The sequence below is a fragment of the Oncorhynchus tshawytscha genome, linkage group LG23 (genome assembly GCF_018296145.1).
Source record: "Oncorhynchus tshawytscha isolate Ot180627B linkage group LG23, Otsh_v2.0, whole genome shotgun sequence".
Lineage (NCBI taxonomy): Eukaryota > Metazoa > Chordata > Actinopteri > Salmoniformes > Salmonidae > Oncorhynchus > Oncorhynchus tshawytscha.
Window position 1 is genome coordinate 15,908,146 of NC_056451.1, and position 21,922 is coordinate 15,930,067.

The 21,922-nt window shown below is 42.9% G+C and overlaps 1 protein-coding gene across 6 annotated transcripts in view; it reads right to left on the reverse strand.

Moving 5' to 3' along the window:
• Positions 1-6,908: 6,908 nt before the first annotated feature.
• Positions 6,909-21,922, reverse strand: part of LOC112222810 (protein cordon-bleu) — a 60,082-nt gene continuing 45,068 nt past the window's right edge. For 5 of the 6 annotated variants that reach the window (XM_024385596.2, XM_024385595.2, XM_024385599.2 and 2 more), the window contains 7 exons: positions 17,541-17,696; positions 13,003-13,309; positions 12,084-12,205; positions 9,996-11,899; positions 9,735-9,854; positions 8,839-9,114; positions 6,909-8,383 (listed from right to left, as the gene is read on the reverse strand). In XM_024385596.2, coding sequence (XP_024241364.1) covers positions 8,300-8,383; positions 8,839-9,114; positions 9,735-9,854; positions 9,996-11,899; positions 12,084-12,205; positions 13,003-13,309; positions 17,541-17,696 — 2,969 coding nt within the window. In that variant the 3' untranslated portion in view covers positions 6,909-8,299. The remainder of the gene's footprint in view (positions 8,384-8,838; positions 9,115-9,734; positions 9,855-9,995; positions 11,900-12,083; positions 12,206-13,002; positions 13,310-17,540; positions 17,697-21,922) is intronic. The other variant, XM_024385600.2, reaches the window with a different exon arrangement.

Consider the following 21,922-nt stretch of genomic DNA (forward strand, 5'->3'; position numbering starts at 1 on the left):
TTTTGTTTATTTCACTATTATCTAATTCACTTGCTTTGGCCTGGTATACATATGTTTCCCATGCCAATAAAGCCACTTGAGAGAAAGCATTTGATTTGATTTATTAGGATCCCCATTAGCCGACGCCAATGGTGACAGCTAGTCTTACTGGTGTACGACACAACGAAAAATACATTATAGATAAAATACTTTACAATTGACATACATTTTCAAACATTAACATGTAGTGTGTGTGTGCAGGGGGGGAGAGACATGCCGAGAAGTCCTGTCTGCAGACATAGCACACTGCTGCAAAAATAGACACTATACACAGCAAACTTTTCCCAAATCAGTAGATACAGCCCCCATGCTCGTTTCCATGTAAATCAGGCACCGGGGTCTCAGGTCTCAGCCTGGAGTAAGCATGTGGGTGCTAAGAAGTGGAGCGGGGACCCTGGAAAGTTGACAGTATTGCTCAGGTTTTATTTCAGTTCCAGCCCTTTGGCCTAACCTTATTTCGGTCCATTGTGTCACTATTGTATAGCTTTTCAAACTGTAAATCTATATGATACTTACATAGTGGTCCTGTATGGCTGAGTTGGTAGAGAGTGGCGCTTGCACCACTAGGGTTGTGGGTTTGATTCCCTGGACCACACATATGTAAAAATGTATGCACGCATAACTGTAAGTCTCTTTGGATAAAAGAGTCTGTAAGCATACACCATACACACTATACTCAGCCTTGTCTCAGGATGGTAAGTTGGTGGTTGAAGATATCCCTCTAGTGGTGTGGGGGCTGTGCTTTGGCAAAGTGGGTGGGGTTATATCCTTCCTGTTTGGCCCTGTCCGGGGGTGACCTCGGATGGGGCCACAGTGTCTCCTGACCCCTCCTGTCTCAGCCTCCAGTATTTATGCTGCAGTAGTTTATGTGTCGGGGGGCTGGGGTCAGTTTGTTATATCTGGAGTACTTCTCCTGTCCTATTCGGTGTCCTGTGTGAATCTAAGTGTGCGTTCTCTAATTCTCTCCTTCTCTCTTTCTTTCTCTCTCTCGGAGGACCTGAGCCCTAGGACCTGAGCTCCAGGACTACCTGACATGATGACTCCTTGCTGTCCCCAGTCCACCTGGCCATGCTGCTGTTCCAGTTTCAACTGACCTGAGCCCTAGGACCATGCCCCAGGACTACCTGACATGATGACTCCTTGCTGTCCCCAGTCCACCTGGCCATGCTGCTGCTCCAGTTTCAACTTCCACCTGACTGTGCTGCTGCTCCAGTTTCAACTGTTCTGCCTTATTATTATTCGACCATGCTGGTCATTTATAAACATTTGAACATCTTGGCCATGTTCTGTTATAATCTCCACCCGGCACAGCCAGAAGAGGACTGGCCACCCCACATAGCCTGGTTCCTCTCTAGGTTTCTTCCTAGGTTTTGGCCTTTCTAGGGAGTTTTTCCTAGCCACCGTGCTTCTACACCTGCATTGCTTGCTGTTTGGGGTTTTAGGCTGGGTTTCTGTACAGCACTTTGAGATATCAGCTGATGTACGAAGGGCTATATAAATAAATTTGATTTGATTTGATTTGATTTTGACACCATACAATTACATATAACATTTTGGGGTACACTACAAAATGTACAGTTGTTGTTTTTCAATTTCATAATCTCCTATTGGTCCTGTTGCATAAAAGTTTAATCAAGAGTTCAATGCTCTGGAGTTACCTTTCCCTACTCCTATGCAGTGTTTTGGTATTTCACCCCTCCAAGCAATGTGTTGCAATAGGCTTACAGGGGTTACATGCCCTGCACTAACCATGGTGGTGAGTATATATTCCTTCATATAATTGTGCAAATGTAGCCATTGTGCTATTAATATGCCACAGTACGTGATTTATCAATCTGATTATTCTAATAAGACACCTAAAAATGTGATTTACTAAATGAACTCAACCATGGGAAAGAATTCAAAGAGTCTGTCGTGTAAAAGGTTGTAAGTCTGGAACGTTCCTCAGCTGAGCCTGCCTAATGACAGGGTAGGGAAGACAGAGGACCCGTCCCAGACTTGTAGTATCTGGGTGAAGAGAACAACGGTGGTTCCATACTGTGTGACCCTGCCAAACACGCCACAATATAAAAGGGCATTGTACACAGACACAACATCACACCTGGGATCAGATCTCCTCTCTGTAACATTATTCATGCATTAGGCCCATGTGACCATAGCCTCTGTCACAGGCTTTCACTTCAGCCAATCTTGGGAGCCGAGGCTAACGTGAACATAGTTGCATTGAAAAGCTGCATTTGCTCTTCCCACGTTTTTCATCACAAGGATGTTCAGGAATTTCGCTGCAACTTATATACCTGATGAAACTGTGTACCTGACAAATAAAATGTGATATTGCAGGAATCTTACTTACAAAAGTAACACGTGGAAATGGTGTTAAGACAAAGAATTGATAGCCATCATCCTTCTCAACCATGAATGCTGTGAGTTAACCACTACCTTCGTCTATGCTGTGTCATGAACTGCCAGTAAGTCTTGATTTAGAAAGAAATGTGTTTTTCTGCATTAACGGTTGTGGCGGCAGTTGGCTTGGAACCAACCAAACACTCTGTCTTGCTGCAGTTAGTTTCATAAGACAGAATGGCCACAAATGAGCAGGAATTCTGACCGACAGAGGGCCTGTGGGCCAGCAAGTATTTACAGACCTACAGTGTGGAGAGGATTACCCTCTCTGGCAGCATCCCAAATGACACCCTATTCCCTTTATAGACCACTACTTTTAACCAGGGCCCATAGGGTAGTAGTTCACTATACAGGGAATAGGGAGCTATTTGGGACACATACTTTCTTTGTATATGGTGAAATCTGGATCGCATGTCAGACAACAGACACATACCCAGAAACCTAATCCCCAGATCACTTACTTTTTGTGGGCCTGCCCGGCCTTTGAGAGAGGCAGAGCAGGCAAAGCAGAGCAGGGAGCCTGTGAAGCTGAAGTGAAGGGACATTGTGCTCCCACTGCTGGTCTTAGTTCTCTCACTAACCCCTTCCCCTTAGCCCTAACTGGGTAGATCTGTAAGATGGACTCAAAATAGTGTAATAAACCACCACTACCCTGATTATACCGATCCAGACCATTCAGATCTACAAACGCTGAAATGTTAGGGCCCAGGAGGCCATCTATAGGATTTTTGGGGGAACCTAAACCAGCATGGTCAGGGAATACAGTTTAAGTAAAGTTATATGTCAGTAATGACCACATGATGAGTCATGGTTCAGAGTAGCTTGGAATAGTTGGGAGAGCTCCGATGTGGAAATCCTCTCAAAACAACATGTAAGCCTGGTGGCATCATAAGAAAGAGGTCTGTTTGGCTTCCAGATTTCATAAGGACAACAATAACCACAGCCAACAACCAAATGAGAAACACATTACTGCATGTTAGATTAACTGCTCCATGACTCAAGAGCTTGATACACTACCAAACGATCAATACATAAATATACATAAGATTTTACCCTGCAATTATAAGCTCATTGTTACATTGCACTTACACTGTATTTAGGATTAGGGTGAGGGATATGGTTAGGATTAGGGTTGCAAAGGGTCGGAAAATCTCCGGTAGATTTCCTGAATTTTTCCAGAAATGTATCATTGGAAGTTAAGCCCTGTAATTTGTGGAATTTTACTTAAATTCATCCCAACATATAGTTTATAACAGTAAACCTTTTTTGTGGGATACACAAGGCAGTTCTAGGACTTGTGGCATATTTAGGTTAAACTATCCCCAATTCAATGGAATTGCAAACCTCTGCATGCACAGTGCATTCTTCCATCACATGTACATACAGGTGATTCTCAAGATCTTGCACCCTAATGAGATGCTATTGAGCCCACACTACTACACTGTCTGAGTCAAGGACAACATGCTTTCTGGTAAGTTTTGATTACAATACTGGGTGGGGTGAATATATTTTAGATGACATACATTATTTTTTGTTAACTAGTAAATAGTAGCCTACAGCATAGTGTGTTTAAATCATTTCTAACTTAACAATTTCTGTTAGTTAGTTTTTGCTACCATGTGGGTTTTAGCTTGCTTCAGCCTGCTAACTGAAGAGTGTTAATTTACCTCTTTCCACACATTTCATTGTAAAACATTTATCTGACAAAGGAGTTGTTCAATCTAACTGCTTAACTATTTATCTGTACATGGAAATGTATTTGTTTTTTTTTACTAATTTCTTTCTAATCTTTACAGGAAAATGCCACAGGCACTATCTGATGTGTGGAGACATTTCACTGCAGCTAATGTAGAAATAAAATCTGTGTACATTTGCAAATACTGTGCCAAATCATATGTGAATAATGCAGCAAAGATGCAGAATCATCTGGCCAAGTGCATAAAGTTCCCTCAGCGCTCACAACAAGCAACTGACAAAAGTCTCTCTACTTCTATTCGTGGTGAAAATGAAGAATCAGACACCTTATCGATAACAGCTCATGGTCCTCATGAAATCAGAAGGTTTTTTGACTCAATGGAGGAATGTAGTCAGATAAATGCTGATGAATGTCTTGCTCGAGCTGTGTATGCAACTGGTTCACCTCTGATACTCACAGGCAATGTGTATTGGAAGAGATTTCTGAATGTTCCTCGCCCAGCATACACCCCTCCAACTATACATGCTTTATCTACTCATTTGCTGGATGCAGAGTTCAGAGTTCAAGTGAAGGTCAGGCAAATCATAGAGAAAGCAGACTGTATTGCAATCATCTCTGATGGGTGGACGAATGTTCGTGGGCAAGGAATAATTAACTACATCATCTCCACCCCTCAACCAGTACTCTACAAGAGCACAGACACATGGGACAACAGACACCAGTCTCTACATTGCAGATGAGCTGAAGGCAGTCATCAATGACCTTCGACCACAGAAAGTACTTGCACTGGTGACAGACAATGCTGCGAACATGAAGGCTGCTTGGTCTAAAGTGGAGACTCACATCACACCCATTGGCTGTGCTGCTCATGCATTGAATCTGCTCCTCAAGGACACCATGGCACTAAAAACAATGGACACACTCTACAAGAGAGCCAAGTAAATGGTTAGGTATGTGAAGGGTCATCAAGATATAGCAGCAATCTACCTCACCAAGCAAAGTGAGAAGAACAAGAGCACTACATTGAAGCTGCCCAACAACACCCATTGGGGTGGTGTTGTCATCATGTTTGACAGTCTCCTGGAGGGGAAGGAGTCTCTCCAAGAATACCCAGAATATCATATCACAGTCTGCCGATATAGACAGCCCCATCAAGACGATCCTCCAGGATGATGTAATGTGGGAGAGCGTGGTAAGCAGCCTGAAACCTATAGCAGTAGCCATTGCACGGATTGAGAGAGACAATCCCATCCTATCTGATGTCCAAACTCTGCTTGCAGATGTAAGAGAATAAATCTGTACTGCCCTGCCCACTTCACTGTTGCTCCAAGCAGAAGAAACTGCAGTTCCGAAGAAAACTGCCTGAAGCCCATACACGCCGCAGCGTACATGTTGGACCCCAAGTAGGCAAGAGCATTCTGTCTGGTGCAGGGATCAACAAGGCCTATGGTGTCATCTCGCCACCTTTGCCTGGATGAGGGCAAGGTTCTTGGCAGTCTGGCGAAGTACACTTCCAAGCAAGGGCTTTGGGATGGAGATGCAATATGGCAGTAGTGCCGACATATCTCATCAGCCACCTGGTGGAAGGGACTTTGTGGATCTGAGACTGTTGCCTCCATCATCCTCCAAATCCTACCAACATCAGCCGCCTCAGAGCGCAACTGGTCCTTGTTTGGGAACACACACACCAAAGCACGTAACAGGCTGACCAATACAAGGGTTGAAAAATTGGTGGCCATCCGGGCAAATGTGAGGCTTTTTGAGCCTGACAACGAGCCATCCTCAACAAGGTTGGAAAATGACAGTGAAGATGAGGCCTCAGTCTGATGTTCAAGAGGTGGACATTGAGGAGGTCCCGGGAGTAGACATGGAAGCCTGAGATGATGACAACCAAAGCTTTAGTTTCTAGACTAACATTTTACATATGTATGTTGAAAACATTTTTGGGAGATGTGATGGCTCATTGGGGATCATTCAATATTCCCTTTTGTTGTTCAGTGAAATCTTCACATGTGAAGAGTCAATTCACTTAATTAAAGTTCAATTCATAACAAAATAGTTTTTTTTATTTCTATTGGAAGGATTTAATCAATTGCAATTATGTATACTTATGAAAAGGTAAAAGGTTTATGTTCCTGTCTCCATATGATATGGTAAATATATCCAATGCAAAAAGCATCTACATTTAAATGGTATTAATATTAATTTGCATATATTTCCGTTAATTCCTATATATTCCCGTTAATTCCCACGGAAAGTTTCCACCTCTGAATATTCCCCAAAATGTGCAAGGATTAGGGTTATTGCAAGTAGTTACACTGTACATACATTATAGCTACAGTGTAATTTAAAGTGCACATCCAGACAGTATTTAAGATCAGTGTACAGAAGAAAAAACTGTTACATGGTTACAAAAATCATTTATTGAAAAAAGTATAATTTGTGGATAAAATAAAATGTGAAATTCTTCCAAAAACAACATGCACTTAACATAAAAAAGCAATAGCATATAAAACTAAATTTGATTGGAATTCTATTATTCTATTTATTTCCAATTTTAACAACAGTTTATTACTGTAATCATTTATCTGTAGTTAACGAAATATACAACTTTCTAGCCTCAAACACAACTCTGGAACTTGAAGCCAGTTCCTTTGCTTTTTTTCATTGTTCCTCTCTAATCAGGGACTGATTTAGAACTGGGACACCAGGTGGGGAAAATTCATTATCAGGTAACACAGAAAACCAGCAGGCTCCAGACCTCGTAGGGTAAGAGTTGAAGGTATTCAACTCTTACCCTACGAGGTCTACCTTCAACTCTTACCCTACGAGGTCTGGAGCCTGCTGGTCTAGAACATAAGTAAACATCTAAACTGAATTTTAAGGAACTGGACAACCTATGAATCCATCTTTTGACAGACCAGTCTAGAATCTTATGGTCCCTATTTTCATGCTTTACACTGGGGGGCCCTTTAAGTCTATCATTCAGTCATTCTGATCAATATAGATAGTACTCATTTGCAAGATATATTATAATATTCACTTTTGCTTTCTTTCAACTACTATAGTAATGCCATAAAACATCTAGAGAAACAAGCTCATGTACAGTACTGCACATCAGATCTACTGTTGAATACAATAACAAAAAGCTGTGCACTGGAGCCCCATGCAAACAACATAGAACACTTTGTGATTAAATAAACAATAAAATCATAGCAAATATTAACCGGAATTCTTTTCTGAAAATGGAGTAACAGCCCATACCTGTTGTTCATTACTCATATATCTATTGATTAGTAAACTATTTTACTAAGTCATGGTGATATTATTCACCAATAGTTACGCATAAACAGAAATGTTTCAAAAATGCTTTTGTAATGTCAAGAAAGGATATGTTAGTAATCTTTTCTCTGAATATTAAAATAAATATATTAAGAGGCAATATAAATCAGAAAATAAAACATGTAAAGGTTGAATAGCAGCATAGATGAGATCTAAAAACCCAGAGCTTTGCAAAAATAAACTAGAGTAATGCTACCCTATTCCCTATTTAGTGCACTAGTTTTTGCCAGGGGCCCATAAGGTTTTGGTCAAAAGTAGTGTACTATATAGGGAATAGCCTGCCATTTGGGATACATACATACCTAATCACCACCTGGAGAGGAGAGTCCCTTGGAGCCAAATTTAGTCATGCTTGACCAGTGTTACTGGTGACCAGTGTTACTCATTGCACTATATCAAGGAGTCTGATCCATTGCATCCTATTACATGGAATATATACAGCAAATATGTAAAAATCAAATATAACACTGACAGTAAGACAGCACGAGGCATCAATTCCATGTGGACTAGTATTAAAAAGTAAAATAAAAAAGAAATAATAAAAGAGAAAAATAATAATAATAATTATTATTATTATTATTATTATTATTATTATTATTATTATCATCATCATCAAGAGCAGCTAATAAAAAGCAACAAAAATTATTGGCACATGCTTTTGTACAGCAATTAATCTTTCCAGTTATTGCAACTATTCAAGTACACATATACATAAGGACAGTGATAAATTAAGGTGAAAGACAACATATTATTTGGCTGCCTACGACAATTCTAATCAGATGGTTTGCAAGATGTTCTGGAATCATTCTGGAAGATTCTTTATTGTCCTTGTGAGAGGGATGATGCTGCTTGTATAGTACCAAGTCTACCGTTCACTTGGACTGTTTTTGTGGGGGCATTGACCTGAATAAAATAGATGAAACATGAAAACCAGTGTTATTTTTTGCTCTGTACCAATTAAAAATTGCCTGACATTGAGTTAAAGTTAACAGAGTTCAGATCATGCAAGAAGTAAAATATTTTGTAAAGAATGAAAGTGTTTTTATTGTATTTGTCTCATTGATTAATCTAACGGAACAATACATTTGGCAAGCTGCACAGCCCCACAGACTGTGGAACTACGTGATGGAATCTTGGTCTCCAGCTAGCACAGAATGTTTCCCAGGAGTTGTTTGTTCCGTTACAGACATGTTGCAACAAAAGACAAGGTAATACTAGGTGAGAAATGGTGGGTAGTCTGAAAACATTGAATTGACAACCTGATCACATGACTAAACTCTCTCCCAATAACTGTCTTCCTCTTGTGTGTTGCTAATGTATTGTTAGTGTGGCTGCCTGCAGTACTGAATATACTGTACCTTCTTCAGGCGATCAGCTGCAGAGCCAGAGCGGATGGCCTCCAGCATTGTGTCCCGGGCCAGAGCGGGATTCCGCCCAGCCCCCAGAGGCTCCCCCACCATAGTGGGCTTGGGCTGAGTGGAGGGAGGGGCAGGAGGAGGAGGAGGGAGTATAGAGGGGGGTGGAGGTGGCGGAGGCACAAATGGAGGAGGGGGAGGCATGGCAGGGAAGGCATCACACACATCCTCCTCAGTCTTCCTGAACTTGTTAAGCTCCTCTGCAGCCTGGGATATGGTCTGTGGAGCGTAGAGAGGGGAACAATGGCAGTCCAGATACATAGACCCATTTGACGTCTGCTTTCACATGCACGCACGCACACACACAACGTCCCTCTTATACCTTGTTAACCCCAGTGGTTTACTAGGCAGCAAAACAAAGGTTAAAAGGCATTTCAAACAGCTTTGCTCTAAGTTAAGCTGTCGCTAGCCTGGATCTACTTTAGCTCCACCAACTGAATTTAACAGGTAGCTAAGGAATAGAATCAAGAACTCCCATCAAACATTCCATTCTTTTTTTATCAAACCTAAATTCCACGTTATTGCCCTGAGAACCTGATTTAGTAATGCACATTTCTGAGATTCCTGCTGGTGAGCTGGGCAGGAACATTCTAGAGCTCACCACATCGGGCCTCCCTCACAACTACACATTTCCTCCTCTCATTTCACCATAGTCCTTACATGAAAACAAACCAGATCACATTCAAGGGGAACGCAAATAGACTCATATATATAATAAACATAGTGCTGCTTGTTCTCCTGAAATGAGCTATTCAGTGACAAGCAACAGATCCCTTGTGCTACATCAAGACATTGCAAAACCAAAGCAAAACCCCATCTGACTCTTGGCTATAGCTTACCTTCCTTAGCCCTGCAGAGTTACTTTGGCCTCTAATGGCTGCCAGTAGCGCACATCGCTCATTCTCTTCCTCAACAAAGGACGATTTCTTCAAAGTGCTGCTTGCACTTGAGTCCGATACCTAGTCCGACAGGGAAAAATCAGGGAAATTAGAAACCAAACCCCCTAGATTACACTCATTATAAGTAGCTGTAGACTTGCACTTAAAAAAAGAAAAACAGTGATCTTTGTGAAGTTAGCATGACGGGCCTCTCTCTCTCACCTTTCTGAGCCTCTCCTTCCCATCCCCACACTGGATGGCTGACATCAGAGTGGTGTGTAGCGACGTGTCCACCTGGACCGACTTCATGATCACAGGTTTGAACTTCTTCACCGGCCCATACAGACTGACCTGCTGGGGCTCTGGGAGGTCGTTGCTGGCAGCAGCTGCTCGTGGTGGTTCAGGCTTCTTTGCCAGAGCTAGATGACCTTTGGGACCTAGTGTCTCTGCAGGTGGTTGACCCTGCGAGGGCTTGGAGATGGCAGGTACCTGTTTAGTGGGGGATTGTGGTTCTGGTGTCATCTGTCTGGGACTGGGACTGTTGGGCCCATGTTGCTTAGTGTTATTGGCCACTGTATCAGAGTCCAGTGACTTGGAGTTCCGTCCAGCAACTCGCAGGGTAGAACTGCTCCCATAACCACTCCTGTCCACTCCTTGCATTGACTCACCAGAGACTACCCGTTTCTCTGCAGAGAGGTAGTCAGGGTAACATTTAGCACCGGCGTGATAGGAACCAGACCCAGAGCTGCTCTCCTTCTTCACTGGTACATTAGTAGATGTACCAGAGGAACGCTGTGGATTTACATGAAAGGATCGACCCTCTTTCTGATAGCCGTAACTGCCAGGTGGCCTTCTCATGGGGTCAGACAACTCCGTTGGTACTTCTTGATTGTTGTCAGCTTTGGCCATGGTGGGCTTCACAGCGTATTTAGCAATGGCAGAAGCTACGTACTGACTGGATGTTCTCCTGGACGGCTTGAGGAAGGAAAGATTTCTCTTCTGATCTTGGAGAATACAAGGGTTCAGTTTCATAGTCTTCTGCTGCACAGGAGTCTCTGAAACTGGAACTGAGGCCTTGCCCTCTGCTTCCTGTGAGATGCCCTTTGTTACCTCAACCACATCTTTGCATGTTTCCTTAGGTGTCATCTTGGCTACAGGTTCAGAGGCCTTAGGTGTTGCCTTGGCTGCACGTGGCTCAGAGGCTACGACCCGATGGGTGGGTTTGTGGACCTCAGACTCTGGGCTCTGGGCCTTTGTGAAAGGGACAGGCCCTCTACTAGTGGGGACCGAATGTGCAGAAGTGTCCTGCTTCTCCGAGGAACTCCGGAATGTTTTGGCTTTCCCCAGGAGTGGTGAGACAGAGTCATTTTTGTTGATCCCAGACTCAGAGGAACCACCAAATTTGTTTTGGGCGATGGCTACTTTGACCATGTTACCCTGATCGTCAATTCTAATGGCACCGGTTGTCAGAGTGGCCAGGGCCTCTGCTGGCTTCTGAGGCCGGGTTGCAACTGCGGGCTTGGGAGGGACGATAGTGAATGTCTTCATACCAAATCGGGAGACTGGGCTACATGTGATTTTCGTTTGTGCTTGGGAGGCAGCGTGGCCACTATAGGTGGGAACCTCTTCCTCAGGGGACTTGGAATGGCTCTCCGGGACAGCGAGAGAGCTGTTGACAGGTGAGGCTTCCCTCTCAGCTCCCTCAGTGGACTCCCATCTTTGAACTTCTACTTTAGTCTTAGAGACCACTGCTGTATGGTCTTTCCCCGTGGTGCCATTGGCAAGCTTCTTCCCTGGTGATTTGAGGCGCTGCGCGGGCTGTGGTTGAGCAGGGCTGACTTTGCTGGAGCCGTCAGACATACAGGCGTTGTTGTTTTTGTTCTGTATGCCACCAACACTTGAATGATGATGACTGTGGTTCAGGTTTTTATTGTCCGTTCTTTGAGAGCTACTCATTAGTGTGGCTTGGTGATCCGTCATGCTCGGTGTCTCGTAGTCCTCCAGGACTTCATCTATGGCTGTGACCGGGACCTCCATATCGACCACAGACACCGGGATGTCATTGCTCTCAGTGGACATCACGTAGGGGTGCTCTTGCACTGAAACAGCATCTATGTGACTTATATCTAGTGGACATGGACAAATGAAAATACATGTGTTAGCCGGCCTGCTTATTGACGATACAACAAATATTGTTTTGGTCTTGTGCATCCATTGTGGTTTCCAGAATGTCTCCAGTATGTAATTCATGTGCATTTGATGGACAATTAAAAAAAAATTATTTGAATTTGTGTTCTACTAAAAGCTCACCTGCTAGATCAGCATCCAGATCAGCCAGAGTCTGGTTGAGCTGAGTGGTGAGCTCTGGGTCCTCATCATAGATGTCCTTTGTTTTGCCTGCTTTGTCGTTGTGGCTGATATCACTGCTGTGTCTAAGGGAGGAGGGGGTAATACAAGTTACGTTTTGAACTGTTCTGCAGGTAGCATAAAAGGAGAACTCAAGTTCACTCAAAAGTTTGAAAGTTACATTTAGTTGATGGTGGAGTCTACTGCCCTTGAAATATTTATTCATAGTACTTGTGTTTGAGTTTATATTTCTTTCACACTTAGTTCAAGGTGTCCACTGAGCATTCCTCTGTTTTATTTATGTGTTTCTTTTCTAAACTAACCTAAAATGGCATGGGGTTATATTTCTTCTCTTCTTGGCCAAGCCAAATAGAACTTTCCTCCTGCAGACTAGGAGGAGCCTATTTTCTTGAGAAAACCCCCAGAGCTTTCACTTTAGAGCCCAGCAGATTTAAGTGACGCTGCAGGCTTTGGAAGGTAGCCCCTTAGCTTCAACACACGTGGACTGCAGTGACTCAGTCAGGAAGCACTGTTGGCGCAGTAAAACAGGCCTTTAAAAATAAGCCGGTACAGAGACATGCGAGACGTGAGAAAGCTGACTAAATAGTGAGAGACGCGAGGCAGAACTGAGAACTGGGAGCGAGGAGGGACTTGGTAAATCACAGGGAGGATCTGACTCCAAGACGAGGTACCATTCTAATGACAAAAACAGCTTTAGCTAGGGTCTGCGACAAGGCTAGCAGTAGTAAGTGCATAAGGGTAGGATAACTAAGAAATAATAATTGAAAAGCAGTGTGAGTTTGACTTTGCTAAGTGTCCACCCTGAACATTGCTATGATAATGCATTGAGCAGAGCAGGTCAGTGGTAGCACAGCTACAGTACCTGTGTCTGGAGCCCCACGTGGCACAGCCCTCGTCACTATCACTAGAACAGTCCTTGGTGAGGGGATGGATCATGGGGTGAGAGGAGCCAGAAGAGCCCAGGGAGAGGCTCCCGTCAGGGGAGGTAGGGTGAGTGGTGTCGGAGGCCGAGGGGGAGCTGACCAGGCCAGAGTCCTCAGCCATGCCCTCGGAGGCTGCATAGCCCTGGTCCTGGAAGCTGCCACTGCTGCCCATGGATAAAGTCTCCTCTGCCTCTGTGTCTGGGGTCTGGGGTCCTGCCACAGAGAGACACCGAGAGTGCAGCCAAGCTGGTGTCCGGGCAGAGGGGTGGTAGATCATCATCATCATCATCATCAGCATAATCATCAGTATTATTATCAGTATTATCAACTGACAGAAGAAAGCTGTATAATGATGTAAAATAAGCTGGTCTAGTTACAATGTTATCTGTGGTCTATTGAGAAGAACAGTTCACAGCAACAACAAAAAGAAAGGTTGTACAAGCATGTGCATGACAGAGAAAGGAGGGAAGCAGAGAGGGGAAGATTGAGAGAAATTGTATTATACAATGTCAGCTAGACATACATTCTGAGATACACACACACTTGTGGCTCAATGAAACCGCTACGTTGATGTGGGCAGGCTTAAACATACCGTATGATCCTGTACTCAGTACTTCCCATGAACGATATTGACATGTTGCATCATATACCGTAGTCCTATGGTCTCCCACTTGGCTTTGGAGCAAAACATTTAGATTGTATAATGTCTCACTTATCTCAATGCCCATCAAGCCAAAAGCAGGAGCATTAATACATACAGTTGAAGTGGGAAGTTTACATACACCTTAGCCAAATACATTTAAACTCAGTTTTTCCACAATTCCTGACATTTAATCCTAGTAAACATTCCCTATCTTAGATCAGTTAGGATCACCACTTTCTTTCAGAATGTGAAATTTCAGAATAATAGAAGATAATTATTTCTTTCAGCTTTTATTTCTTTCATCGCATTCCCTGTGGGTCAGAAGTTTACATACACTCAATTAGTATTTGGGAGCATTCCCCTTAAATTGTTTAACTTGGGTCAAACGTTTCAGGTAAATTGGGTGAATTTTGGCCCATTCCTCCTGACAGACTGATGTAACCGAGTCAGGTTTGAAGGCCTCCTTGCTCGCACATGCTTTTTCAGTTATGCCCACAAATTGTCTATAGGATTGAGGTCAGGGCTTTGTGATGGCCACTCCAATATCTCGACTTTGCTGTCCTTATGCCATTTTGCCACAACTTTGGAAGTATGCTTGGGGTCATTGTCCATTTGGAAGACCCATATGCGACCAAGCTTTAACTTCCTGACTGATATTTTGAGCTGTTGCTTCAATATGTCCACATAATTTTCCTGCCTCATGATGCCATCTATTTTGTGAAGTGCACCAGGCCCTCCTGCAGCAAAGCATCCCACAACATGATGCTGCCACCCCCGTGCTTCACGATTGGGATGGTGTTCTTCGGCTTGCAAGCATCCCCCTTTTTCCTCCAAACATAACGATGGTCATTATGGTCAAACAGTTCTATTTTTTATTGATCAGACCAGAGGACATTTCTCCAAAAAGTATGATCTTTGTCCCCATGTGCAGTTGCAAACCGTAGTTTGGCTTTTTTATGGTGGTTTTGGAGCAGTGGCTTCTTCCTCGCTGACCGGCCTTTCAAGTTATGTCGATATAAGGACTCGTTTTACTGTGGATATAGATACTTTTGTACCTGTTTCCTCCAGCATCTTCACAAGGTCCTTTGCTGTTGTTCTGGGATTGATTTGCACTTTTCGCAACAAAGTACGTTTATCTCTAGGAGACAGAACGCGTCTCCTTCCTAAGCAGTATGATGGCTGCGTGGTCCCATGGTGTTTATACTTGCGTACTATTGTTTGTACAGAAGAACGTGGTACCTTCAGGCATTTGGAAATTGCTCCCAAGGATGAACCAGACTTGTGGAGGTCTACAATTGTTGGAGAAATTACTTGTGTCATGCACAAAGTAGATGTCCTAAACGACTTGCCAAAACTACAGTTTGTTAACAATACATTTGTGGTGGTTGAAAAACTAGTTTTAATGACTCCAACCTAAGTGTATGTAAACTTCCGACTTTAACTGTATGTTCCATTTATTAGGTTTACAGTATTATCCAGCCAGCATGCAGAGCACACCACTGAGAAGTCGTTAGAGAGATGCTTTAAAGCCACCCAACCCATGAGTGTGTGAGAGCTGGGCCTGTCAACTTCAGGCAGAGCTGTAATGGTGAAGAGAGCCTGTTCCTGGAGATCCAGTGACTCACACAGAGTGGCCCTCCCAAACCTTTCCCAGCACTGGCTTAGCCATCCAAAACAAATTCTTACACAAACATGAACTCATCCTTGCTCCCATCACATAAACCCAAATCATGCACAAACCAAGTCAAGACTCTCAGGCAGTAACTCTCTCTCTGTGCCAGTAACACTCTCTCACACACATCCAGTCATAGACATCTATCATCTCTCTATCCACAACATACTGAAAACACACTAAGCCACATTACCAGCACACACAGACCAAAATCCCAATCACAAATAATTTCCTCATGGCCTCAATACACAAATGGTCTTAAGTCTTTAATGTCAAATGAAATAATAAAATATTAATATTTTCATGCTTGTCCATTTCAAGGAAATCCTTGATCTCAATGATCTGTCTTGGACGCCATGCTAATTTTGCACTTGTAATGACAAATATGTTTTTAAATGCTTTTTTTGTACAATATAACACAATTAAAACCCACATGAATGCTGCTATTGACAAAGGCACTTAAAGGAGGGCTGAATATCTGGATAAGCCAATACAGAAGAGTTATTTATTTCACTCACTCCCACGTCCAATGTAAAAGCTAAAAACATGTAAACAAGAGTGACTTCTATATAGCTCTCCACTGATATGTTGTCGCAGTGAAGCTGCTTCTCACAAACCCACTAATACTAACCAATGTCCAAGGAGCTAATCTCATAAAAAGGATGAACCCTCCACATAAAAAGTGTCATTGATTTATTGGTCACTCCTTAATGGAGTCAATCAATCAGCATGCAGAGAAACAACAGCCTGGTTTCTAGTTACTAACCACTACAAACGCTAAGCAATAACATAGAAACCTATACCACCACCATCAAATCATTGATTTGGAGATATCGTATGACTTTCCTTACACCCTCATTTCAGAATGTCTACATCAATCACTCCACACTCAATACAGGTATGGATATTTCATCTGCACTTAAACAGCCTACTGATCACGCACATCCCTGTCCCCATCAGCCCTACACGTCACGTTCCTCTTAGTTCTCTACCATACCAACCACTGTATAACTACCTGAAATCCAAAATGGCTTATAGTTTATACTGTATATACAGACATTTATAAAAACAAGTCACAAAAACAAGGAAAAGAAAAGACATCAACAAGAGAGGATTTGAAAGTGTAGAGATGGGAAAGAAAGGAAGTTCAAGGGGCAGTTCTAAGAACAGGAAAAGGAGGATGGAAGAAGCAGAGGTCCAGCAGGAAGAGATGAAGGTGCAGAAGAGGCGAGGGAGGAGAGGAGGTGGTAGAGGAAGACAGTGAGAGGACGGCAGGCCAGAGAAGTCTGTCTGTGTCTGTTCACCGAGGCTTGGAGAATGGGAAACGGACAGGGGCACAGCAGTAGACTGGAGGGGAGAGGCAGAGAGAGGGAAAAGAAGAAGACATGAGATAGAAATAGGACAGGGTAGATAAGTGTTCTGGAGCCCTGGAGAAAGAAGTTGCAGCTATCGCAGCCTGACAACAGAAACTCACAGCCTTTTACAGACAGCAGGAGATTAACAAAAACATACAATGAAAGCCTCACAGGTTGATTAACGTTGTGTCTTAAATGGCACACTATTCCCTATATAGTGCATTACTTTTGAACAGAGCCCTACAGGCCCTGGTTAAAAGAAGAGTATTATATAGAGAATAGGGTACCATTTGGGATAGAAGGAACTTCACTGTCACAGCTGACCTTCAGCATTGGGCTCAGCTTGCCTATCAGCCTGTCTGTTATAAAGGAGGCCTCGTAAATGTTTAACTGGCTGCAAAGGAGATGAACGACGTGGCAAGCCTGGATAGAATGTCCACATGAGCCGGACTACACGTTAAGAGGGAAAACTGTGATACACACAGATTGATTTTAACATTCTTGTCATTTAGCAGAAGCTCTGATCCAGAGCAACTTAGTGCATACATTTTCATATATATATATTTTTTGTACTGGTCCCTTCTGGGACTCAAACCCACAACCTTGGCATTGTAAGCACCATGGTCTACCAACTGAGCCACACAGGACATTCAACATTCAACAACAACTATGACGTTCAGGGAGGGAAGCAGCACTGAAAAAGGAGAGGAGTTAGAGGAAGACATGAAGGTTGGAAGGAGAGTGGCTGGCTGCCGGAGGGAAAGGCAGCCCAACAGTAGAGGAGGTCAGCTGGGATGAGAGACCTACACTGAGGGGCCTCCTCCCCGTGGCTCTCTGATGAGGCATCGGGGGAGTCTGGGTCTGAGGGAGGGGGAGGGTACTGCGGGGGTGGGGGGATGACTAACTGGGAGGGCTCCCGTACTGGGGTTCGCAGAGGTTTGAGTGGCACTGGACACTCAGCACCTAAAGAAAAGGAAGGATGCAGAATGGGGGAAATCAATAAGCTTAAATTATATTGCCTTTGTTCATCATACTGTGCAGAAAGAAATTCTTTAAAAAAAATTTTTTTACATTAAACAATAAGCAAAATACACAAGACAATCAATGAATTAACAAATAACTGAAAGCTGCTTATAACTGCTTAATGTATGTGGAGAAAGTACAGTAAAGCTACTCGCTTGAGTAGAAGCCTCTCAGTGGCAATTGTGTTGTTTGCTGATCAGAGTCTCTAATCAGAGCCCCTTAAACAGAGCAGAGCAGAGATAACATCAGACTCTACACCCCAGACTCCAGCTAGGGAAGATAGAAATGGAGCTTCACAAAACACTCCAGGCCAGGGCTGGACTACCGCATTTTGGGGACCCCTGATTTAGAAAAACAGATCCATTTTTTTAGGAAAACAGCTAACTTCCTGAATTTCAACACATTTTGTGTCCAAACAATTTGAAGTTTTGTAAAGCTAGTCTACACATTTTGTCATGAGGCTCTGAAAATATGCTGCAATTTTAAAGCTAATTTCCGGCAATTCTACACTTTTTGTCATGGGTCAGATAACAAAAAAAAATGCTGTTTGATAGCTAATCTAATGCTATTGTTCACAGAAAATGTTGCAGTTTTAACCTTTGCACATGTGAGTTCCAAATATCTCTAATGGTCACCCCAGCGTGAGTTGTTTTATGCACCGGATGTCAGAATCAAAGTTTATTTGTCACGTGCGGCAAATACAACAGTGAAATGCTTACTTACAGGTTCTAACCAATGGTGCGGGAAAAAAAGGTATGCATGTGTGTGTAGGTAAGTAAAGAAATAAAACAGTAAAAAGACATTTGAAAAAAGAGTAGCAAGGCTATATACAGAGACCTGTTAGTCAGGCTTATTGAGGTAGTATGTACATGTAGGTATCGTTAAAGTGACTATGCATATATGATGAACAGAGAGTAGCAAAAGCGTAAAAAGAGGGGTTGGCGGGTGGTGGGACACAATGCAGATAGCCCGGTTAGCCAATGTGCGGGAGCACTGGTTGGTCGGACCAATTTAGGTAGTATGCACTGTTCCAAAATGTGATTGATGCACAACAGAACAGTTAACCCACGCTGCCTGCTAATTATCTATAGGCTGTTTCAACTTGTCAATTTCTAATTATTTTCTAACAAGTTTTATTTTCTAACAACGGTATGAATTGAGGTGTGTTCCGCCTCCTCATTAATTCACATAAAAGTAGCCCATGTCACTGTTGCGGACAATATATGATTGAGGCTTTACTACTGAGCCGGACAAACTTTTCTCTTCGAGGAGAACTTGTTTTCAAGTACTGTTCACAAATAATGCATTCCGATTATTGCATAGATTGTAACGGACACCTTTGATATGTGTAAAATACTTTTTTGAAGGTTGTACTGATTATGATGAGCTAATGCTAAGCTATTTGCCAGCTAAGTGTGATGCCATGTTTGTTGACATTATACCATGCATTCTGGGTGTCACGTAAACATCTGTCAGACAAAATATGTTATAATGAGGTGAAGGAATAGTTCACTCATCTTTCGAGTAAACTTCCAGAAGTGAATGAAGGGAAGTGAATGATCATAACACATCCCCTTCAACATGCATACTGCAAACAGACTAAACGCCTTGTCTCCTCTTCTTATCTTTGGTTGACGCGAAAAAACAAACTGGGTGGCGTGCACACACTACCCATCGTCGGATTACATTCGATTTTTAGAAAGTGTTTTACTCAATTATTTTGATCAATGGTGAGCTCACCCTTGACATGATGTATTGTAAATGGTTATTTATATTAGTTAATTCACATTGTGGTTTCTGTTAGCTAACTATGACTGCTTGTGTTACGTCAATCTTTCCTCAGTTAGCGCTAGGATTAATGTCGTCTACATTTTCCGGTTTGGATGATTGTGTTACGCTGCCGCTACTTCTGTGAATGTCTGAACATTGCAGCCAAAAATAAACTGGTCACATTCAGGACATAACTTTGTAATGACTGTGTTTGTGCAAAATATTTCTGTGAAGAAACTGTGTGGCCAGCTCAAACGCTGACGGTTGCATCAATCGAAACATCCAGGGGGTTTCAGAACAGTAGGTCACTTGACAAAACAAGAAACTTCATATCTGGTGTTTTATGTAACAGTGTTAAATCAAAATTAGTCAACAGTTGACTATAGATTTTCAGAATATTGTCATCTGGGATTTCCATTTAAAAGGGGATCTGCTTTGACTCATATCAGTGATCACACACATAGAATGGGCACACAGCAGCAGTAAACTCAGAGAAACATTTAGAGAAATCTTTGTGATTATGATCTCACAGAAAGACTGATGGCACTGTGTGGACTGGAGCTGAACGGCCTGCCACGGGGGTGTAACTGTTTGTTGGTCCTAAATAGAACCCTATTAACTATATAGTGCACTACTTTTGACCTGGGCCCATAGGGCTCTAACCATAAATAGTGCCCTATAAGGGAACAGGGTGCCAATTGGGATAAAACCAGTTACAGGCTGATGTAATTGCAGCCAGTGCTGAGCGATGTGAGCAATATGTCAACGTATGCCTCACACATCCCTTACTCAGCAGCTGATGGACCACATGGAGTAGAGCTGGCCGTGGGAGTAACTGACTAACTCTACGCCTCAGCCCCTTTAGATGACTGACTGCATTCCAAATGTGACAGCTAGCGCCACAAAAATATGTACCTAGCTACGGGACTTAACCGCACACAGCAGATTAAAATGAGAGATTCCCTATTGTCAGCACATTGAAGATAAAGTAAGACATAGGGTAAGAAACACACCTTTCAGAGGCTAACAGATGACCTACAGGCCCTTTAGAAACACTGAGGAGACATGCACGCACACACACACACACACACACACACACACACACACACACACACACACACACACACACACACACACACACACACACACACAGCACGTGGGTGCGTGGATTGATTGAAACAGCCCCAATTGAGTGTGTTGAAATCTCCAGTTTATTTTCGGACAGAAAATGTATCTTAAGATGAGAAACAACGATCCAAAAACCATCTATTAGAGAGACCGCCTCTGTGCCTGAGCCAAACATATACAATTGATTCGAGGGACTGTTTTTTCCACTATGGTGTGAGAGAGAAGAGGCAGAACTGGGAGAGAGAGAGAGAGAACAGACGTGTGCCATGTGAGAGAGGAGAGAAATGTCTGGGTTGCACTACTCCTGCTAACAGAGCCAGTAGAGGTTCTCTCTCTTCACACAGCTGGAGAGGCAGGAAACAACTGCGCTCACATACATTCTAGAACATAAACAACGATTATCTTTAGCCCACAGGGGTTAAATAAGGGGAAACATCTAAAATCCCTGTAGTACATCATCCCTAATTGATGCATGTCATCTATTTATTTTATAGACTGTACAACCGGTGATGTACAATCACAAATATACAACTCCAGATCAGAACATACTGATTTGTTTTGTTGTGTTTTGGGGAAGTCTAGTTGTTCTGCCTTGTGAGCAACAGACAGGTCTGTGGTTCTGACAGGGTCTTCACAGCAGAAGTCTATTAGATACAGTGAGACAGACAGGTCTGTGGTTCTGACAGGGTCTTCACAGCAGAAGTCTATTAGATACAGTGAGACAGACAGGTCTGTGGTTCTGACAGGGTCTTCACAGCAGAAGTCTTTTAGATACAGTGAGACAGACAGGTATGTGGTTCTGACAGGGTCTTCACAGCAGAAGTCTATTAGATACAGTGAGACAGACAGCTCTGTGGTTCTGACAGGGTCTTAACAGCAGAAGTCTATTAGATACAGTGCCTTGCAAAATAATTCATCCCCCTTGGCGTTGTCCCCATTTTGTTGCATTACAACCTGTAATTTAAATGGATTTTTATTTGGAATTCATGTAATGGACATACACAAAATAGTCCAAAATGATGAAGTAAAACAACTAAAAAGTGGTTTGTGCATATGTATTCACCCCCTTTGCTATGAAGCCTCTAAATAAGATCGGTGCAACCAATTACCTTTAAAAAAGTCATATAATTAGTTAGATTGCACACAGGTGGATTTTATTTAAGTGTCACATGATCAGTCACAGGATCTCAGTATATTTACACCTGTTCTGAAAGGCCCCAGAGGCTGCAACACCACTAAGCAAGCGGCACCACCAAGCAAGCGGCACC